This window comes from Vicia villosa, linkage group LG7 (genome assembly GCF_029867415.1).
Source record: "Vicia villosa cultivar HV-30 ecotype Madison, WI linkage group LG7, Vvil1.0, whole genome shotgun sequence".
Lineage (NCBI taxonomy): Eukaryota > Viridiplantae > Streptophyta > Magnoliopsida > Fabales > Fabaceae > Vicia > Vicia villosa.
Window position 1 is genome coordinate 14,898,920 of NC_081186.1, and position 21,484 is coordinate 14,920,403.

Here is a 21,484-nt window from a genome sequence, read left to right on the forward strand (position 1 = left end):
CTGACACGGCCGTGTCACTTGACACGGGCAGACCGTGTCAGCTTCTGGTCTTGGGGAAGAATGCTTCAGGAGGCCTGACACGGGCAGACCGTGTCAGCCTCTGCCTCTTCACTCATTTTTGTTCCTTGTTCCCTTTTTGCGTACCACTTGGACAGGCGATCTTTCATCAATCCAAAGTCAACCTGAAACCATTACCAAACGAGATCAAAAGCACCTAATTGACAACGAAAATGGCACAACAACACATTGCAAACAAATAAACTACAACTAGATAAATTAAAGAAAAACATTTGAAAACAACCACAAAGTGTTACCAAACATGACGATCGTGTGTCGAATTCATGATGAAATTAAGTGTAAAATGGTGACCGATCACAACCCCAAACTTATCTCATTGCTTGTCCTCAAGCGATGCAAGCGATCAAACAAAGGTCACCTTGAATTTCTTTTTCCCACAACATAGCCGATATCATTCGCAACTTGAATCTCTTCCTTGAGTCAGCTTTTGGGCTTATTGCGCGTTGTTGTCCATCACACTTCACACCAAGGTGTATTTCACCTACAAACTTTTGACACTTCTCACAAAGTCTCTCGTGGTTAGAGTGTTTTTCGCTCAGATCACAATATGCGATATCAACCCTTGACTTTGCGAACATCCTACTTTCACTACCCAAAAAGAATTCACACATTTTGAGGGCTTTTTGGGTTGTATTGGGGCTGAGGTGGAGGTCGGATAAACAAGGAGAGGGTACACAATGGGTTTTTCTGCACTTATGTTAATTCTCTCATTTTCGTGTTCATGTATGTGGGGGGGTTTCTTCTTAGACTGTCTGTTTTCACCGAAATTTCGAGTGTTAGAATCAACGAGTCTTTCAATTCTTTTTGGACAAGTGTGTCAAACTACTTTTTCTTTTTCTCTTTTTTTTCTTCTTTTTCTTTTATGTGTTTCACCCATTTTTCTTTTCTCTTTTGTTTATTTTTCTGCACACTTGCCCCTTTATTTTCATATGAACCACCCCAAACTTACAATTTTCACATGGTTTTGAGATAAACAACGATAAGTGCTAAACGAAAATGGTAAACATGAATGATGGAAAGAAAACAAAACAAACAAGGGGGAAATGGCTCAACGGGGTAAACGAGGGATATGACACAAACAAAACAAAATTGGTGGAGGACAAGGATCGTAGGAAAAACAAACAAGTGCCTCTTGTGTGATTTCACGATTGTATTGTGTTGGTAGGACAGACGCAAAATTAGGGAGATAAAGTCATACCTGATTTCACTCTTATGGTGATCTTTGTACGTGTTTGGCTTTTTACATTCCTCACCAGGTAGGTTAAGTTTGCAACTTCCACACACCCTTCATGTCGTGTGACTTCTCTTTCCAGTTTGATTTTGTCACTTAACTTCTCAATTCCGTTCACCAAGTTGCGTCCGATATTTTCGGCTACATCTACTTCCAAAGTGCCTTGAGGAGTCAGCTTTTGGTTGTGTCGTTCATCCATTCACCACTCATTAATTCATGCCTTCGACGCCAATCCTCACACTGTTACACTTTGGACAAAATAACATTTTAAAATCACAAACTTCAAACCATAACAAACTAAAAATGAAATACTCAAACAGGAAATAAAAAACTAAAAATGAAACACTCAAACAAGAAAATAATACTGATAAAATCCCTCCCCCACTTGCACTAAACATTATCCCCAATGTTGTCGTACTCGCGAGAGAGGACTTACAGAGCATCTTACTGCGGAGGAGGATGGGGGAAATGCAACATCAATTGCTGCATCATTTGATTCATGCTGTTTAACATTTCCCCTTGCCGAGTTTGCTCGGTGCCTTGTCGGAACAACTCAATTCCTTGACGAGTTTGTTTCGCCCTTAGTTCTGCAACTTCTCCATGCAACCAATTCCACTCATCTGAAGTGTGGGATGTATGCGGCCTACCCCTTTGAGAAAGTTCACCCAGAGTCGCATGAATGTTCTCTCCTTCCATAGGAATGTCCTCTTCCGGTACAAATTGGAAGTTGGATGCGAAAATTGGGTAACGCCAATTACCACGATCAAGAGTGGATGTTCTTGCTGGGTTGGGTAGGTGCATAATCACTTTCTTTATCACTTGGTATCCATACCTGTCGCCCTGTCTAACAATCATAAGCTGGTTAATCAAAGCATGCATGTCAAGTTTACTCATACCTGAGATTTTGGTGTCCTGATACTCTTCAGGGTCACACCCTACAAATCGGGCGATTTGGGTTATGATCCCACCAACAGAAATGTCACCGGACACCGCGTTACCAACTTTCCGCAGATGGGCCGCCACAAATGCGGCGACATTTACCGAGGTCCCTTCAGTCATTGAATGAATGAGAAAAAGTTCTACTTGGGAGATTACACCTGTGCTATCACCCCTGCCAAACATAGAATAAGCCAGACATTTTTGGACATACCGGAAACATGAATTATGAATCCGGGTTGCCTTCGCACCCTTAGCATCGTTTTCTTGTTCTCTAGTTATGTCCTGCCAGAACTTGATTGGGCTGAACGATTTTGGGAAATTTCCCGGCCCGTCAACAGGTATATTCAGGAGAGCAGTTAGTTCCTCTAACGTCAGATGATACTCTTCGTTGAAGAGATTAAAAGTCAGAGCACCTGTGCACATAGGGACAACACCCTCCCATTCTGTATGTACTACGTACTCAATAGTACTCAAAAATTCAATAGTAATCCGCTCATAGGAGGGTGTGTCGTGTCGCATATAGTCTAGCAGTCCTAAATTATTCAGCAGTCTATAGACATCATCAGCGAGACCTAAATCAGTTAGAGTTTTAGCACAGAGATACCTGTTCGGAACAATCTTCTGTTGGACGTGACGAGAGTACCGAACCTCATGCTCCGGTTTCGTGAGAGTGATGTTGTGCGCATTTGTACCGGCTGGGGTGGCTTGACCGCGCTTTGTTCGTGACCGGGATGGCTCACCCATTGGTTGCTTTCCTTTTGCCGGACGCTTTGGGGCCATTTTGGTCAACCTACAAAAAAGCAAAACTTGAAATTTGGAATTAGCAAAAACGGCGACCGTAGACGTGTAGGGCACGAGATATGGTACACTTTTTGTGAAGGCGGTATGGGGTTTTGATGATTATTGAGAGGGGTGGATGAAGGTTTATGAATGAGTTTTAATGGAGGAATGAGGGTTTTGGTGAGGGAGATGGAGGAAGAAGAAGAAAAAGTGGGAATAATGAAGAGAGAAAAGTGGAATAGGGTAAACAAAAGATGTTAGTGGTGGGCCCCTCCAACTAAAGAAAGAAGAGAAAATGTGGAAAAAAATTTGTGGGCCGTGACACGGTCGTGTCGTCTGACACGGGCAGACCGTGTCACACTCTGTTTTTTCTTTTTCTTTTCCTTTGATGGAACGCTCAGCCTGACACGGCCGTGTCAGGTGACACGGGCAGACCGTGTCAGGCACTGTATTTCCATAATTTCTTTTCGTTTCTTATCCTTTCTCCTCCTTTTCTAGCCCCTCCTTGGTAACTCTGCAAAAACATAAACAAAACACACGGAAAACATTAGAAAACACGTGGGTTGCCTCCCACAAAGCGCTTCGTTTAACGTCGTATGGCTCGACGGTCGTTCATCTCATCATGTGAGACGAACCTGTTCGATTGTTACAGCTCCTTGGCCAGGGTTATAAGGTTTCAACCGTTGCCCATTCACTTTAAATGTGTCTCCACTGTTCTCATTCCTCAGCTCTATAGCCCCATGGGGAAATACTTTGTGCACCACGAACGGTCCAGACCACCTTGACTTTGGTTTTCCAGGGAATAGTTTTAACCTGGAATTGAATAACAGCACCAACTGCCCTTCCCAAAATTCCTTCTTCTGAATCTTCTGATCATGCCATTTTTTTTGTTGTGTCTTTATAGATTTTGGCATTCTCATAGGCTTGATTCCTAAACTCTTCCAATTCATGAAGTTGAAGAATTCGGGACTCTCCCGCTCTCACAATATCGTAGTTAAGGAATTTAAAGGCCCAAAATGCCTTGTGCTCAAGTTCGAGCCGCAAATGGCAAGCTTTACCATAAACCAACTGATAGGGTGACATACCTATGGGAGTTTTGAACGCAATCGTGTATGCCCATAATGCATCTTCAAGCTTCATAGCCCAATCTTTTCTTGAAGCGTTGACAGTCTTTTCGAGAATCTGCTTGATTTGCTTGTTCGATACCTCTACCTGACCACTAGTCTGAGGGTGATATGCAGTTGCAATCTTGTGCTTCACATTATACTTCTTCAGCAGATTCTCCATCAACTTATTCAAGAAATGAGTACCTTCATCACTTATGAGTGCTCTAGGTACACCAAATCTTGAGAAAATGTTGTTTCTGAGGAAGTTCACTACCACCTTAGCATCATTTGTAGGTAGAGCAACTGCTTCAACCCACTCAGAGACGTAGTCCACAGCTACAAGGATGTAGTTCTTCCCATAGGATGGTGGGAACGGTCCCATGAAGTCAATACCCCACACATCAAACAATTCTACTTCAAGTATCCCCTTCTGAGGCATCTGATTCCTTTTTCAGATGTTGCCCGTTCTTTGACACCTGTCGCATTCTTTCACAATGCCTTGAGCGTCTTTGAATAAAGTAGGTCAATATAACCCAGATTGAAGGACTTTGGCAGCCGTTCTATCACCACTGAAATGGCCTCCATATTCGGAGTCATGGCATGCCTTTAGCACATCCCTCTGCTCTTCCTCTGGTACACATCTTCTAATCAAACCATCGAGTCCCTTCTTATACAAGAATGGGTCATCCCACAAGTAGAACCTGCAATCATGCAAAAACATTTTCTTTCGGTTATAATCAAACTCATCAGGTATAATACCACCTACCACATAGTTCGCATAATCGGTGAACCATGGTCTACCAATAACAGCGAGGATTTGTTCATCGGCGAACTCGTCCTTTATTGGGCGTGTTTCTTCAGTTTCCTCGATCGGTGACATTCGAGAAAGTTATCTGCTACAGTGTTCTCACACCCCTTTTTATCTCGGATTTCAACATCGAACTCTTGAAGGAGTAAAATCCATCTCAAAAGTCTTGGCTTAGAATCCTGTTTAGCAAAAAGATACTTCAAAGCAGCATGGTCAGTATAAACAATGACTCGAGAACCCAACAGATATTGCCTGAATTTGTCAAATGCATAGACAACGGCTAATAACTCCTTCTCTGTGGTAGCATAGTTTATTTGTGCAGGGTTTAACACATGACTAGCGTAATAGATGACATGCAAAAGTTTCTCTCTGCGCTGTCCTAGAACTGCCCCTATGGCGATATCACTCGCATCACACATGATCTCAAAAGGTAGAGACCAATCGGGGGCCACAACAATTGGTGCCGACACTAATTTTCTTTTTATAGTTTCAAATGCCCTGGCACACTCTTCATCAAATACAAAATCCTTATCTTTAACTAGGAGGGTATTTAAAGGTTTCGCGATCTTAGAAAAATCTCTTATGAATCTGCGGTAGAAACCCGCATGCCCTAAGAAACTTCTAATACCTTTTTCATTCATCGGTGGTGGTAGCTTTGCGATAACTTCAATCTTAGCTTGGTCCACTTCAATTCCTTTGTGAGAAATTTTGTGACCCAACACTATACCTTCACGCACCATGAAGTGACATTTCTCCCAGTTTAAGATCAAATTGTTCTGCTGGCATCTTTCTAACACAAGAGTAAGGTTAGTTAAACAATTATCAAAAGACTTACCAAAAACCGAGAAATCGTCCATGAACACCTCCATATGCTTTTCAAGCATGTCATCAAAGATAGCTTGCATGCATCTTTGGAAGGTAGCAGGTGCATTACATAGTCCGAATGGCATCCTTCTGTAGGCAAAAATACCAAACGGACAAGTAAAAGCTGTCTTCTCTTGGTCTTCGGGTGCCACAGCTATCTGATTATACCCCGAATACCCATCAAGGAAACAATAGTAATCGTGACCAGCTAACCTTTCCAGCATTTGATCAATGAATGGTAGTGGGAAATTATCCTTCCTGGTTGCCAAATTTAACCTCCTGTAGTCGATGCAAACTCTTCATCCTGTAACCGTCCTTGTAGGGATCAACTCATTTTTTCATTCTTTATAACCGTAGTTCCCCCTTTCTTTGGTACAACATGAACGGGGCTCGCCCAAGCACTATCTGATATAGGATAGATCATCCCTGCATCCAACAGTTTTACCACTCCCTTTCTGACCACTTCTCTCATCGCGGGGTTCATCCGCCTTTAAGGTTGTATTACCGGTTTTTGATCATCTTCCATGAGGATTTTGTGCATGCAGAGAGTAAGACTAATACCTTTCAAATCTTCAATTGACCATCCCATGGCGCTTTTATGCCTTTTCAGAACTTCGACCAACTTATTTTCTTGGGGAATTTCGAGGTGTGAACTGATGATAGCCGGACATCTACTTTCGGTGTCTAGAAAAACATATTTCAGATTATCCGGTAGTTGTTTCAGTTCAGCTCCCTTCTTTGGTTCTTCTTTGCTTTCCTCAACTAACGGTTGCCTAAGCTCTTCCCATCGGTTGTGGCGATGATTTTTGACACATGATGTTGTTTCCATCATGGCTAACACTTCATGATCTTTTTCGCCAATCCCTTCACCTTCTTCAAAGATTGACAAGCTCAAAACTCTTTCCAAAGGTAACTTTTGTTTCGTTAGAGACTTTTCCTCATCACAAATTTGATCAATTACCTCAATGTGTTGACTTGTGGCAATGTCATCCTTGTATTTCATGGTGTTTCGCACACCAATTTTTAGCTCCTCATCATAGACTTTCAAAGTCATTGTGCCTTCTTCTATATCGATCAAGCATCTCCCTGTCTCTAGAAATGGTCTCCCCAAAATGATTGGTATCTCTTCATCTTCAGGCATCTCCAAAATAACAAAATCTACAGGGAATACGAACTTGTCGATCTTCACCAACACGTCTTCTACCACTCCATAAGGTCTTTTCACCGATTGGTCAGCAAATTGAAGTGTCATTCGTGTATCTTGTACCTTACCTATTCCCAATCTCTTGTAGATGGATAATGGCATAAGACTTACACTTGCTCCTAAATCGATAAGAGCTTTCTTGAAAGACCTATCCCCAATGGTACATGGAATAGTTACCGAACCTCGATCTTTCTTTTTAACCAGAATCTTCATGCCCTGCAAAATAGCACTACAAGTTTCAGTTAGAATAATCGGATCACTCTCGATAGTTCGCTTCTTTGAAATGATATCTTTCATGAATTTCGCATAGGTTGGCATTTGCTCGAGTGCCTCTAAGAAGGGAATGTTCAGCTCAAGTTTCTTGAACATCTCCAAGAACTTCTCAAAATTTTTCTCATGTTGTTCTTTCTTCTTATTTCTTGTGGGGAAAGGGAGTTTCACCGCCGATTTAGGTGTAACTACTTTTTCTTTTACCACCCTTTCGTCGCCCATGACCTCTTGACTTGCAACCTCATTTTCTTTAATCTCTACATCCACTTTGATCAACATATCTTCTTCGTCAGAATTCTTCTCAGGTGTGTCATTGGACTTATTGCTCCTGGTTATCACAGCGTTCACATGATTATTGTCTCTGGGATTAGTAACCGTAGCACTAGGTAAAGCACCCTGTGGTTGAGAGTTAGTCATTTGTTGTGCAATCTGACTCATTTGAATTTCCAAATTTTTTATTGAGGCCCCTGTGTTCCTCAGGCTGCTCCTAGTTTCTTCCTGGAATTGAGAGTTTTGAGCCGCAATTTTCTCAATAGCTATCTCCCATTCTGCCTTCTTCGGTGTCTGTTGTTGAAATTGTTGTTGACTTTGAGATTGGAACTGTTGTGGGTGGTGTTGAAATTGTTGCTGGTATGGAGGTTGTTGTTGTGGAGGTCTATATTGTTGTGACTGAGCTGGAGATTGAAATTGGGTTGGCCCTTGCTTTTGAAAGTTTCCTTGTTGGTCCTTCCATGCGAAATTAGGATGATTTTTCCAACCTGGATTATATGTATTGGCATATGGATTATTTTGCCTCAGCATATGAATCTGTTCAACCTGTTCTTGCGTTGCCACACAATGCATAGCAAAATGCGGTCCACCATATATTTCACATACAACTGAGGCGACTGGCTCAACCTGCGCTACTTTCTGTTCACCAATATTCATCTTCTTCAATCTTCTTTCTACTTCAGCCGCAATTTGTTCTTCCATTTTAACCACCTGATCTGCAAGCTTCAAATCAATTTTTCCCTCTGGTTGACTCATTGCGCGATCATATAACTCAATATGCTCATTAGCGGCAATTGCTTCTATGATATTCTTGATACCAGTGGCTGTTGAAAAGTTAGTTGAGCCACCAGCAGCAGTGTCTATAAGCGGTTTTGTCTTGACTCGTAGACCATTAACAAAAGTCTGCATTTGCTCGGTTGGGTCCATGTTATGAGTAGGACACACAACCAAACACCTCTTAAACTTTTTATATGCATCTCCCAGCGATTCCCCTTCTTTCTGCTTGAAATTTACAATATCATATCTCTTTCTAATGAACACTGACGCGGGGAAGTACTCATTAAGGAAAGCAGTTTCCATCTGTTGCCATGTGGTGATACTTCCAGCTGGAAGTGAGTAAAACCATTCTTCCGCATCTTCGGATAAAGTGAATGGGAACATAACGAGTCTCTTGGCTTCTTCAGAATGGCCTTCTATCTTCAATGATGTTGTTGTGGTGAGGAATCTCTGTAGATGCTTATTCGCATCTTCGTTGATTCTTCCCGCTAAGGGCTTGCTTTCTAACTGGCAGATAGTGGAAGGATGTAGTTGGAAGTGTGCCACGTTAACCGGTTGATTTACTATGGTCATTCTTCCAAGCGGTGCATTAGCCCTTCCATAATCTCCTAAAAGTCTTTCTGGAGGAGGTGGATCAGCTGCCATAGTTTCAGATTCAGTATCTGACTGCTCGGATGGAATAGATAGTACTTCTTCGTCTTCCGATTCTGAAACTATAGGTGATTCTTCTTTTGATTCCAGTCTTTTCCGCTTAACTTCTCGTAATCGTGCTCGCAATGTTCTTTCTGGTTCTGTGTCAAAAAGAAGTTCAGCTGAGGCCTTACCTCGCATACAAGATTAGACAATAATTAGATGGGAGTAAAAAAAATAAACAAAATACAAATTGCAGAAGAAATAAAATTTTAATTGCAGAGCAATAAAATTTTAATTGACTGATTAATGACTTATATTTTGGCAATCCCCGGCAACGGCGCCAAAAACTTGATCGGAAAAATAGCAAGTGTACTATTTTCACCGGTGTAGTTATAATGGGTTTTACCCCAAGTATCGATCACGAGGATTGCATAGTAAATATAAATTATTGTAACTAGTCAATTAAACAAAAATGGCATATGGGTGTTTTTGTTATAATGAAATAAGTGAATTAAAATAAATAAGCTGAAAGTAAAATGAACTTTTTAATAAATTTTAGAGTAATGCCAAGGTAGGTGTATGATTTGCTTTGTAACTCCTCTGAATAAAGATCTCTTTAACAAGTTCATATAATGCAACTATTTGTTCTTAAGGGTGTTTTCCTAAGTCCTTAGTGAAAACCTTTTGGTTTACAAACCTATTGCCTAAGTCCTTAGAAACAAAGGATTAAACCAAAGCTGTAATTAATCAAGAATATTCAAATAACCTTACGGTATCCCTAGTCCTATGTGATAACTATAAGATTTAATTGTTTAAAAACCTTAACAACCGTAGTCCTACAGATTGTTAACCGGAGATCAATCCTTGTTTTGCCGACAAAGAAAGCATAAAAACATTAAACAATCAAATTGCATAATACGAACATAGGATTAAAGCAATACGATATTCAGAGTTATTACAAATCAAATCAGGGACACCCCCCTAGCATTGGGGGGTTTAGCCTCTCATAGTATTCAAGAAACACAATTCAAAGAGTTTAGACATTATCAAGATTAATGAAAACTCTGATCTTTAATGGTGTCCACCGTTGAATCTCTTCGTCTTCCAAACCCTTGATGAAGCTATCTTTCTCCTCCCTGGAATTCTATCGTAGGATCTCAAAAAAAGTCTTCTCCTTGTCTCTCAAATCACTTTTAACCTCTCTAGGTTTTCAGATCCAAGCCAGAATACCAAAAATGCCCCTGGGACTTTAAAATTGTAAAAACATAAAAATTCAGAAATTATGTCCGCACCAGCTGACACGGCCGTGTCACTTGACACGGGCAGACCGTGTCAGCTTCTGGTCTTGGGGAAAAATGCTTCAGGAGGCCTGACACGACCGTGTCAGGTGACACGGGCAGACCGTGTTAGCCTCTGCCTCTTCACTCATTTTTGTTCCTTGTTCCCTTTTTGCGTACCACTTGGACAGGCGATCTTTCATCAATCCAAAGCCAACCTGAAACCATTACCAAACGAGATCAAAAGCACCTAATTGACAACGAAAATGGCACAACAACACATTGCAAACAAATAAACTACAACTAGATAAATTAGAGAAAAACATTTGAAAACAACCACAAAGTGTTACCAAACACGACGATCGTGTGTCGAATTCATGATGAAATTAAGTGTAAAATGGTGACCGATCAATATTCAATATATGGATTATGAATTTTATATTTGTCATTTTATTTTTATTTTTTTCTTTATTACACGTCAAATGACTAGTAATCAAGAAAACTCACAAGATACAAATGCTCCAGATAAGACTTTGTAGCGGTGAAATTGGTGAGACTAAAGCCATGGAAAAGACTTAGCTCATTTGTTTTAAACAGAGTTGCCAATGCACTTTATTGTTTCCAAAAGGAATGGGAGAAAGAGCGAATAAAACCCACAGAAGTTTTTAAAATCAAAACTAATAAACTTATCAGAGATTTGGGTAAGGGGGTTTGCTATACAAGGGGAAGGTTTTAAGCACCCTTCATATCCATGGTACTCCTTGGGAACCTCTTTGAAAATGTTATTGTTTTTATGTACACCTTTTTGAAAAGCATATGTGAATTTGTTTAAAATAGAGGGTGGGGATGGGAAAAGAAGTTTTTGAAAGTGAGTTCGATAAGACATCGCATCTTAGGCCTACATACCCCTTTAACAATAGGGAAGTCAGAGCTTTTGTAGTTCCTCTTAAAAGGGGGACAAAGTGGCCAAAATCTTTTAGGGTGTTAAGCTTTAACAATACTCAACAAGTTTTTTAAAAGGGTTAAGCTTTAACAATACTTAACAAGTTTTTAATAAAAAAGGGACCAAGCTTTAACAATACAGGGTCAATGGACTAAGAGTAGTTTTACCGGGAATAATTCTTCTCTTAGTACCAAGGTTTTAAAACAAAAAGGGTGGTTGAGATTTAACAATACAAAACCAAATAAAAGAGACCAAGCTTTAGAAATACAAGGTCAATGAATTAAGAGTAGTTTCATCGGGGATAATTCTCCTCTTAGTACCAAGGTTTAAAAACACAAGGGTTTGGTTAAGCTTTAGCAATACAAAACTATAAAACAAGTGAAAAGCTTTAACAATACTTTAACACAAAAATAAAAGAGATTTGGAAAAGAGTTTGAGTACCTTGACAATTTTAGTCAATACCATTCCCATTCCTTCTGATGTTGAAGTGAATGTCCCTAACATTCCATCGAGGAAGAAGCCTACAACCAACAAGCTTGCTACTAGTATTCCTGAAGTTCCCATTGATAATGTGTCATTCCACTATGCCTCTAGTGCCAGCAGATGGAAGTATGTACTCCAAAAGAGATTGGCTGTTGAAAGGGAATTGGCTCCAAATGCTCTTGAGAACAAAGAGGTCTTAGAGCTAATTCAAGAAGCTGGACTTCTGAAAAATGTCTGCAAACTACCCAAGTGTTATGAGAAGCTGGTTAAAGAGTTCGTGGTGAACTTATCTGAAGAATATGGCAACAGCAGAAGTGTGGACTTCAGAAAAGTGTTTGTGAGAGGTAAGTGTGTATCATTCTCTCCGTATGTGATTAATAATTTCTTGGAAAAAACAGATGGAGCTCAAACTGAGCTTGAAGTAACAGACAACAAAGTTTGTCAAGAGATCACAACCAAGCAAGTAAATAGCTGGCCTCTAAAAGAGAAACTAACTGCAAGTAAGCTGAGCATCAAGTATGCAATGCTTCACAAGATAGGAGCAGCCAATTGGGTGCCAAGAAATCACAAGTCCACTATTTCAACTGTACTTGGGAGATTTATATATGATGTAGGGACAAAGGCAAAGTTTGATTATGGATCATATATTTTTGACCAAACCATGAAGCATGCTGGAAGCTTCAGTATTAAGGGTCTGTAATACCCCAAAATTTGCCCAATCAAATCTATGTCTTTTAAGTCATAAAGGATCAAAATTAAGAGTCATGGGGTTTGACATTCTTATTGTCAAACCCGCTCTCTTATAAAATATCCTGAGACAAAATGGGGTGCAATTAACAGGTGCTTTGGGATCCAAACCTCGGGGCCCAATTATTACAAGGGTTTTATCCTTTTTTGGGGATTATAGTTTTTTTACTAACATTTGTTTTTATTAATTTTATTATTACTAATTATTAGTATTAATATTATTAATTTTACTAATTAATTATTGTTAATATTAGAATTGTCATTAGAGATTATTAGTGTTATTATTAGAATTAGTATTAATGTAAATATTATTATAATTAGGATTTTTATAGTTTTTTATAATTAAATTAGTTGGGCAATAGGCCCATTAGGTGTAGAAAGACCTAATCTAAACATTATAAATAGGGTGTTTTTTTGTCAATTAGGGGAGGCCAATTTTCACTAACCCTTATTTCATTCACCTACAAACATTCTCTCACGTAGAAACAACAATTTTTCTACCCCACACATGTGTTATACTGTAGCAATACATCTTTTTTATAGCAATTCTTTTTCATGTGTAAACCCTTTTCTATAAACTAACCTTTTTCCTACAATTTCTATCAAGCTTTCACCAAAAAATAACAACAAAAGCAAAAAAAAAAAGAATAGAATAGATATATTAGATCGCAAGCCACACTGTGTTCTCTTTTCTATAATAATACTTGAAACAACTACAAAGAAAAAAGGAAGAACTGAAACCGTTGTTGTATCGCTACGAAGATCTCATCACCGCCGTTACTCAACCACGGAGCCGCATAAAATCCGCTCAACACGCTGCTTCAACCGCGAACAGCCACTGATCTCGTCGCCGTTCCCGAGCACCGCCGCGAGTTTCATCTCGATTCATAACCAACGCCATCAATCGCATCATCCCGCGAATTCAAGATTCGAATCTTTTTAGCTTAAATTTTCGTTCATGGAGAAGTTGTTGTGTGGTTGACTGTTCAGTAACTGAAGATTGCAGAGAAAAAAAGAAAGTAAACAAAGAAGAGGAACAGTGCACGCTCTTGTTCTATCTTGGATTTTTGATACGGTTTCGCTTGATACTTATAGCTTTTGATGTATCCTTATGTCAACATGGAGAAGTAGCACAGTTGGTTATGCGTATGGTGGCAAGAGGGTAAACCCCAGATCGATTCCCAGGGGCGCCACTATTTTTATCAGTTTGTTTATACAAAGGTGCCACCGGATCCAGTGTGTTTCACATAAGGGCGCACATGATGCTCCCTCACATCACAACCATAGGATCATACCAGATCCAGATCTAACGCTCCAGGAGAAAGGCATATACCATGGACCCTCAATAGCACCCACACAGGATGATTGCCAGGTTCTTTTTATAATATATTTATTTATTTACTATCTATTTATTTAGATTAATACATTTGATTCAATTAGTTTATTTTAATTAGGATTAGAATAAATTAGGATTAAAACTAGGATTAGGGGTAGGAGTACAATATTTTCCCGATTATTTTGATTACTCGATTATTCGAGTTAATTAATTTAATTTATTTTAACTATAAAAATCACAAAAAAACCCTAGAAAGGTTTATTCACCCATTTGGGTTTGTCCAATCCCATTTGGCAAAGAATATTAACCTTCGAATAATTCTCTCCTCGACCCGACTAAAGCTATTAGTCGCATTAGACGAGAGATAAAATAATAAAAACAATAAACTCTAACTTCCCCTTTAACGGATAAATGGCGGATGAATATCTATTTCATCCCGCTTTCGAATTAGTCGACTCTCTATGTCGTACTGATCAAATATCTGAATAAAGGAGTAAAATAATTTAATTAATCCTTTATTTAAATTCTCTCCTCGACCCGACTAAACCTATTAGTCGCATTAGACGAGAGATAAAAATATACATAAATTAAAATACGTTTAATTTGCTGCCCGCGACGATCAATCTATCGATCCGAGTAACCAGCAATGCCCATTAATCCGTTAACTATAATGATCAAACCTATTGATCACTGCAACTAACGGTGACATATTAAATCAGGGTTGTACGCCCAAATCTCAAAATACACTAAACCACGACACTACAGAAATTCACTTCTTCAAATACTGCGATGTTCAAACTACGATAAGGTAATTCAAAATACCTTCGAACTTCGCATTTCAAAACTGCGATAGGCCATTCAAAAGCCTTTAAAACAATTTTCAACCATAACAAATCAAATTCAATTCTAAGGCGTACAACCCTGTGCCCGAACTACGTTGACTCTGATTCTCCATAAGGAGATACGTAGGCACTTGGATAACCAAGGCGAGTCCCCCTCCCTAAAATCTCAATTTTCCCCCTATTCAATTCTTTAGCTATTGAACCTAAATTTTAGCCATAAAACCTTTACCTTAGATTCAAAACCTTTAGGAAAGGGTTGAGGGTGCCTAACACCTTCCCTCGACCTGAATATAGTATCTTACCCTGATCTCTATACTGCGTAGGGTTTCCTATTCGCCCTTCAGAATAGGTGGCGACTCGAAAGCTGAAATTTTTAGGCAGGTTGCTACAGCTGGCGACTCTGCTGGGGATAACTATAATGGTGAATTACTATACTCCTATAGGTTTTGGTAGGGTTTAGGTTTGTGGCGAACTATTTAGGTTTTTGGCTAATTCTTTTTAGGGTTTGGCTAATTAGCCATTTTAGGGTTTATTTATTTTTGTAAATATTTAAATTTTTATTTATTTTTTCCAACTATTTACGTTAGTTAAATAAATATATTTATTTAAATAATTGATGCTTTAATGCATTCTCTAAACTGTAAGCAGCCGAATCGTGAGGTGAGTTTTTTATATTTAAATTTAATTTTATTTATTTATTCACAGCCTTAAATTACCGCAACGTTTTTACAGTAATTTAAATATTTATTTAATTGCTGTTTCGCTATATTTTTTGAAATTATAAGCGGCTGGATTTCAAGGTTAGTTTAAATATTTAAATTTATTTATTTATATATTTACTTATTTTAAGGTTCATTTATTTATAGCAATTTAGTTAAATATTTCTTTTTATGTGAATATTTGCTATTCTTATTGCATCTTCTGGATAATATAAATCGTTGTTAAACCTAAGTGTGGGAGTTAACTTTGAGACCACTAGGGGAGTATGAATCGCCTACGAGTCTCATTGATAACTCCACTCGGAGTGGGTTAGGTATTTGGAAAGGTCCGAAACGAAGCTTGACTTTGTGGAGGGCTGGACTGGATACTTAGCTGATCTCTCCGGGAACCTACCCCAAAAATTCGAACCTCATGGATAAAATGAGTTGTTCTAAAACCCAAAGAGACAAAAAGTCTCGGAGGCTACGAACGACCCCATGAGACCTTCTAGAACCCCCATAAAAAGGTTGGCTCCCTAGAGCCCCCTACGTCGAACCTATGAACTTAGGACTTTTGTGCTTTTGTGCTCATTATATGTTTGCAATTTATATACTTCGAATGTCTATACGTTTCAATTTTGCAGGTATCCCTACGTGGTCCCTAGCCTATAGGGATTCTAACTTCAAAGACCATGTCTTTCCCACGAAGGACATCACCATCTATGCATCCCTTAGCCTGTAGGGATTTTATTTTTATATCCTCGTATTCTTGCAAATACGTGTCCTTCCCACGAAGGACATTTTCGCTTACGCACGTCGATTGGCTTCTCGATAGCCATGAGACTAAGTGACTGTCATGAACAGTCACTCCATGCTTGCATCTACGCACCCCCTAGCCTGTAGGGACTTTCCTTTTTTACATCTTTGTATTTTACAACTACGTGTCCTTTCCACGAAGGACATCTTCATTTACGCACGTCGATTGACCTCTCGATGGCCATGCGATCCAGTGACTACTTTGAACGGTCACCATGTGCTTACATCTACGCGTTCCCTAGCCTGTAGGGATTATATTTTTAAAAAACACATCCTTCATACGAAGGACAACTTCATTAGCATGCGTTCGATTGGCCTCTCGATGGCTATGAGATCTAGTGACTGTCCTGAACGGTCACTCCATGTTTGTTTCCGTGCACCCTCTAACTTGTAGGGTTTGGATTTCCATCTATACATCTTTCATCCCTAGCCTGTAGGGATTTCCCTTCATCTGATATCGTCCTTAGATAGGTTGTGTTCCGCATAGAGAACCTTCCCACGAGGGACAACTTCATTGGTACACGTTGAACGGCCTCTCGATGGCCATGAGACTCGATGACTGTCTTCAGCGGTCACCAGCCGCTACCTTCTGCATGTGAATACAAGATTACACTCAAAGATGTTTTTGATTCATGGCAAACTCAAATAAGCATTCAAACAACAAGACGGAAGCAGAAAACTTAAAGAAAAGCAAGCATTGATCACTCATAGGTCAACCCATTATGTTTATATGTTTATAGGTTGCCTCAACACAAGCAAAACAAGAAGAATGCAGAAAAACAGCAGTTAGGTCGACCTACCATCAACCCAGGTCGACCTAAAATGGAGAAAAACTCATATGTCCCTGCTAGGTCGACTCACACATCATTTAGGTCGACCTAAATTGATGAATTCCACATACCAGTCTGTTAGGTCGACCTACACATCAACTAGGTCGACCTAATCTGTGAAAATGTCCCCAGAATGCATCAGAAGAGGATTCTGGTCGACCTACTCCTTCAACAGGTCGACCTAACTGGGAGCAAAATTCTGCAAGCTCTGTTAGGTCGACCTAAGCACTACAAGTGGTCGACCTAACTGATCAAGAAAGTTCAAAAATCAGTTTTTCTTGGTTCTAACTGTTATGCAATCATATATATTGTACAAGGGTAATTATTCATGCAACACCAACGACTGAAAGATACACAAACGCTTCTCATCTTCGTTCTTCATCATCTCCAACACAATTACACATAATCATTCTTGCGTTGCGGGTTAGTGATGAGTTCGATAACGTCCATGGAACGGAATTGAAGATTCCTAGTGGGTGAAGGTTTGTGGGGTTTGTTGGTGAATAAAATCTGCGGGTTTTGTCCTCCACGACGGGTGGTTCTTGGGGGTTTTTATCAAGAGGCGTTCATTGAGGATTCGGCTGAGTGTAACGATTGAGGAACGGGGAGTTCAAGGAATCAAGACACTGCAGAAGGGAATCAAAGTGAAGCTCTTGGATAACCTTGATCTGGCTCAAGATTAAGGGGGAAGAAGATTCAAAGGATCGACATAATTGGTTTATCGTTTATCGCTTTGTTATCTTCTTTGTATATACTACTTTCAACATTAATGAAAGATTACCCAATTTCAATTTGGAATTGGGGGCAGACGTAGTCGTAGCGAGGACGATCGACGAACTGCCTAAACAAATATCGTGTTCTTGTCCCTTTTACTTTCTCTTTTACTTTCTGTTCATAATTGGTTATAAGTGCAAAATTGATCAACGATTCAAGTGTTAAAATTGTGAATTAAAGTTCTGCACAAACATCACAATTCACCACAACTTGAATCACTATCAATTTGAACGTATCACCAAGTGTTTGTGTTTTTGCTTAATCCAATCTTACTGCATTGCAAATCAAAGTTGTCAATCTAGAAGTTAATTGGTTTTCAGTTGTAAAACGTATTGTTTAGCTATCATATTACTTCACCATCAAATTCCACTTACTCTTTGGTTTTGAAACACATACGACCTTTGCAATAGCGGTCCAGAATAGACGCAAGTCGATTCAGAACCGCTTTCGCTCGAGTCAGTAGAAAAATCCTTAAAAACTAAGAGAGATCTATTCACCCCCCCCCCTCTAGATCTTTAGGCCAGCGTCTAACAAGTGGCATCAAGAGCTCTGGTTTATTCCGTGCTACGTGAAACACTTATTGGAAAGATGGCTTCTGGACCTAAAGGGGCTCATAATAGAGCTCCAGTTTTCAACGGAGAAAACTACGGCTATTGGAAGGATTGTATGTGTGTCCATATCAATGCAATTGATAGGAACATCTGGACAGCTATTGTCAATGGTCCATTTCAGATCACTATGACAAATGCAGCTGGTGCAGTTGTTCCAAAACCAGAAGATACTTGGAATGCTGAAGATGAAAAGAAATATGCATACGATTGGAAAGCGAGAAACATTCTAATCTCAGCTCTAGGAGTTGATGAATACTATCGCGTTTCCCATTGTAGATCAGCTAAAGCTATGTGGGACACATTGCAAGTTGCCCACGAGGGAACGGATGATGTCAAACTAGCTAGGATCAATACGTTAACTCAAGAGTTCGAGCTTTTCCACATGGAAGATGGTGAAACCATCGAAAGCATGCAGAAAAGATTCGTTCACCTGAAAAATCGATTAAATTCTCTTGATAGACCTGTTTCCAATGCAGTTGCTACTAACAAAATCTTAAGGTGTTTGAACAGGGAATGGCAGCCCAAAGTTACAGCAATTAAGGAAGCAAATGATCTCAACACTTTAGACATTACCACTCTCTTTGGTAAACTAGAGGAACATGAACAGCATCTTAAATGCCTTGACATGCATGAGAAGAGGACAAAGAAAGAAAAGAACATGGAGAAAGAGGTAGAGAAGAAGTCAATAGCTCTAAAAGCTTCGAGCTCCAAGACCTCAAAACGAGAGCCAAAGGATAGTGACACAAGTGATGACGAAGACTCCGATGATGAGGAAATGGGACTGTTTGTGCGAAGATACAACAAATATCTAAAGAAAAATGGAGCAAAACATTCCGACAAAGGATTGATCAACTATAGAAAGCAATCAAACATGTTCAAACAAGATGACGACAACAAAGGAAAGATCAAAGGTCTTTGCTTCAATTGTGGGAAAGCCGGTCACTACAAACCGGATTGTCCATACCTTAAGAAAGAAAAGGAGAAGAACCAAAGCAAAGGTCATAACAAATCTAAAAGAGCTTACATAGCATGGGAAAGTGATTCATCTAGTGAAAGCTCGTCAAGCGATGAAGAAGAATCAGCAAACCTATGTTTCATGGCTCATCAAAACAAGAAAAAGAAAGTTGTAAGTCATCTTAAACCTGAACTCGTAGATAAGGTATCTCATTCTCAACTAAAACTTGCTTTTGAAGAATTACATAGAGATGCAATTAAAGCTTTCAAACTTTTGGCCTCAAATAAGAAAATATTTTCATATCTTGAATCAAAAGTTGAGAAAACCGAAAGGGATATGGAAGCTTTAAAAAAATCTATGCTAGACATTCAAAAGGACAAAGTTGAGTTAGATCCTACATCATGGTTTGGTTGTGAGACATGTCACATTTGGCAAAAAGAAGTGAGAGATCTAAAAGCCAAGTTAGACATGGCTCTACAACCAAAAGTGACTTTTGCGGTTGATCCAAACAAGTTCAAAAGATCGTATACTCCTTTATATAGTAAATACACTTTTGTACCAAAAGTATAAACTAGCAAAACTCCATATTCTCATCATATTACCTGTCATTATTGTTGCAAAAAGGGACATACCATTGAAAAATGCAAATTTAGGAGAATTTTAGTTCCTAAAGGAGTATTTCAATGGTTGCCTAAGTGCAACAAATTGTGTACTCACTACCAAGGACCCAATGAAAATTGGGGACCTCCCTCTTTAAATTAATCTTGCAGGAAAAGTGTCTTGACATTGCCGAAAGGTTGTGGTTCCTTGATAGCGGATGTTCAAGACACATGACTGGAGACCTATCTCTTTTCGTTGAGTTTCAAGCAAAGAAAAAGGGGTATGTCACCTATGGAGATAACAATCGGGGAGCCATACTTGGTAAAGGAAGTGTAGGTAACCCTTCTACCACTACTATAACTGATGTGCTGCTAGTAGAAGGTCTTAAACATAATCTTTTAAGTATAAGTCAATTGTGCGACAAAGATTTTAAAGTAATGTTTACAAATTCTGGATGCACAATAGAACATACTAAGAAAAGAGACATTATGTTTAAGGGATTAAGAGTAAACAACATCTACATGCTAAACTTGGATGAGGTATCTAAGTCTAGTACCAAATGTCTAGTTGCTCTAGGCGATGACTCATGGCTTTGGCATAGACGTCTCGCCCACATAAATTTTGACTTACTAAATAAAGTTGTCTCAAAAGATTTAGTAATCGGCTTACCCAAAATGAAGTTTTCAAAAGATCATCTATGTGATGCTTGTCAAAAGGGAAAGCAAACAAAAATCTCTTTTAAATCAAAGAACGTGGTTTCAACATCACGCCCTCTTGAACTACTTCACATGGATCTCTTTGGCCCTTCAAGGACTAAAAGCATAGGTGGAAACACCTATGGTTTTGTCATTGTCGACGATTACTCGAGATTTTGTTGGACAATCTTTTTACCTAGTAAGGATCAAACTTTTCCAGCCTTTACACAATTTGCAAGATTATGTCAAAACAAAATGAACAACAAAATAGTTGCAATTCGAAGTGATCACGGTGGAGAATTTGAAAACATTCTTTTTGAAAAATACTGTGATAAACATGGAATTGAGCATAACTTTTCAGCTCCTAGAACACCTCAACAAAACGGAGTAGTTGAACGTAAAAATCGAGTTCTAGAGGAGCTGGCAAGAACAATGCTGAATGAGGGTAATCTACCAAAGTATTTCTGGGCTGACGCGATTAGTACAGCATGTTATGTTTTGAATAGGATAACAATACGTCCTATACTGAACAAAACTCCCTATGAATTACTAAAGGGTAGAAAACCAAATGTATCTCATCTCCATGTATTCGGTTGCAAGTGTTTTGTTTTGAACAATGGTAAGGATAATCTTGGCAAATTCGATGCTAAAGCTGATGAGGGCATATTCCTTGGTTACTCACAATCTAGCAAAGCATATCGAATATATAATAAGAGATTACTTATAGTAGAAGAGTCAGTACACGTTTCTTTTGATGAATCTTATGCAAAATATGTCGAGAAAGGTCTTTCATTTAATGGTGCAGGCCCATCCACTGAAGACATTGTCAAGGATAAGGAAGATGAGGATGAAAGTATTGTAAAGAAAGATGCTGAGAGAGAGAAAGATGAGTCTCACGATGAAAATGAAAAAGAAAG

General features: G+C 39.1%; 1 protein-coding gene across 1 annotated transcript; it reads left to right on the top strand.

Annotated features, from left to right (window-relative positions):
• Positions 1-7,912: 7,912 nt before the first annotated feature.
• Positions 7,913-12,363, top strand: LOC131618689 (uncharacterized). Its single transcript, XM_058889858.1, has 2 exons — positions 7,913-7,991; positions 11,636-12,363. Exons 1-2 carry the CDS (start codon positions 7,913-7,915, stop codon positions 12,361-12,363), a joined length of 807 nt encoding a protein of 268 aa, XP_058745841.1.
• The last annotated feature ends 9,121 nt before the right edge of the window (positions 12,364-21,484 follow it).

Coding starts and splice junctions, on each gene's coding strand:
- LOC131618689 (XM_058889858.1), top strand. CDS start 7,913: ATGGAGGTTGTTGTTGTGGAGGTCTATATTGTTGTGACTGAGCTGGAG. Junction 7,992..11,635: donor GTTGGCCCTTGCTTTTGAAA/GTTTCCTTGTTG, acceptor TGACAATTTTAG/TCAATACCATTCCCATTCCT.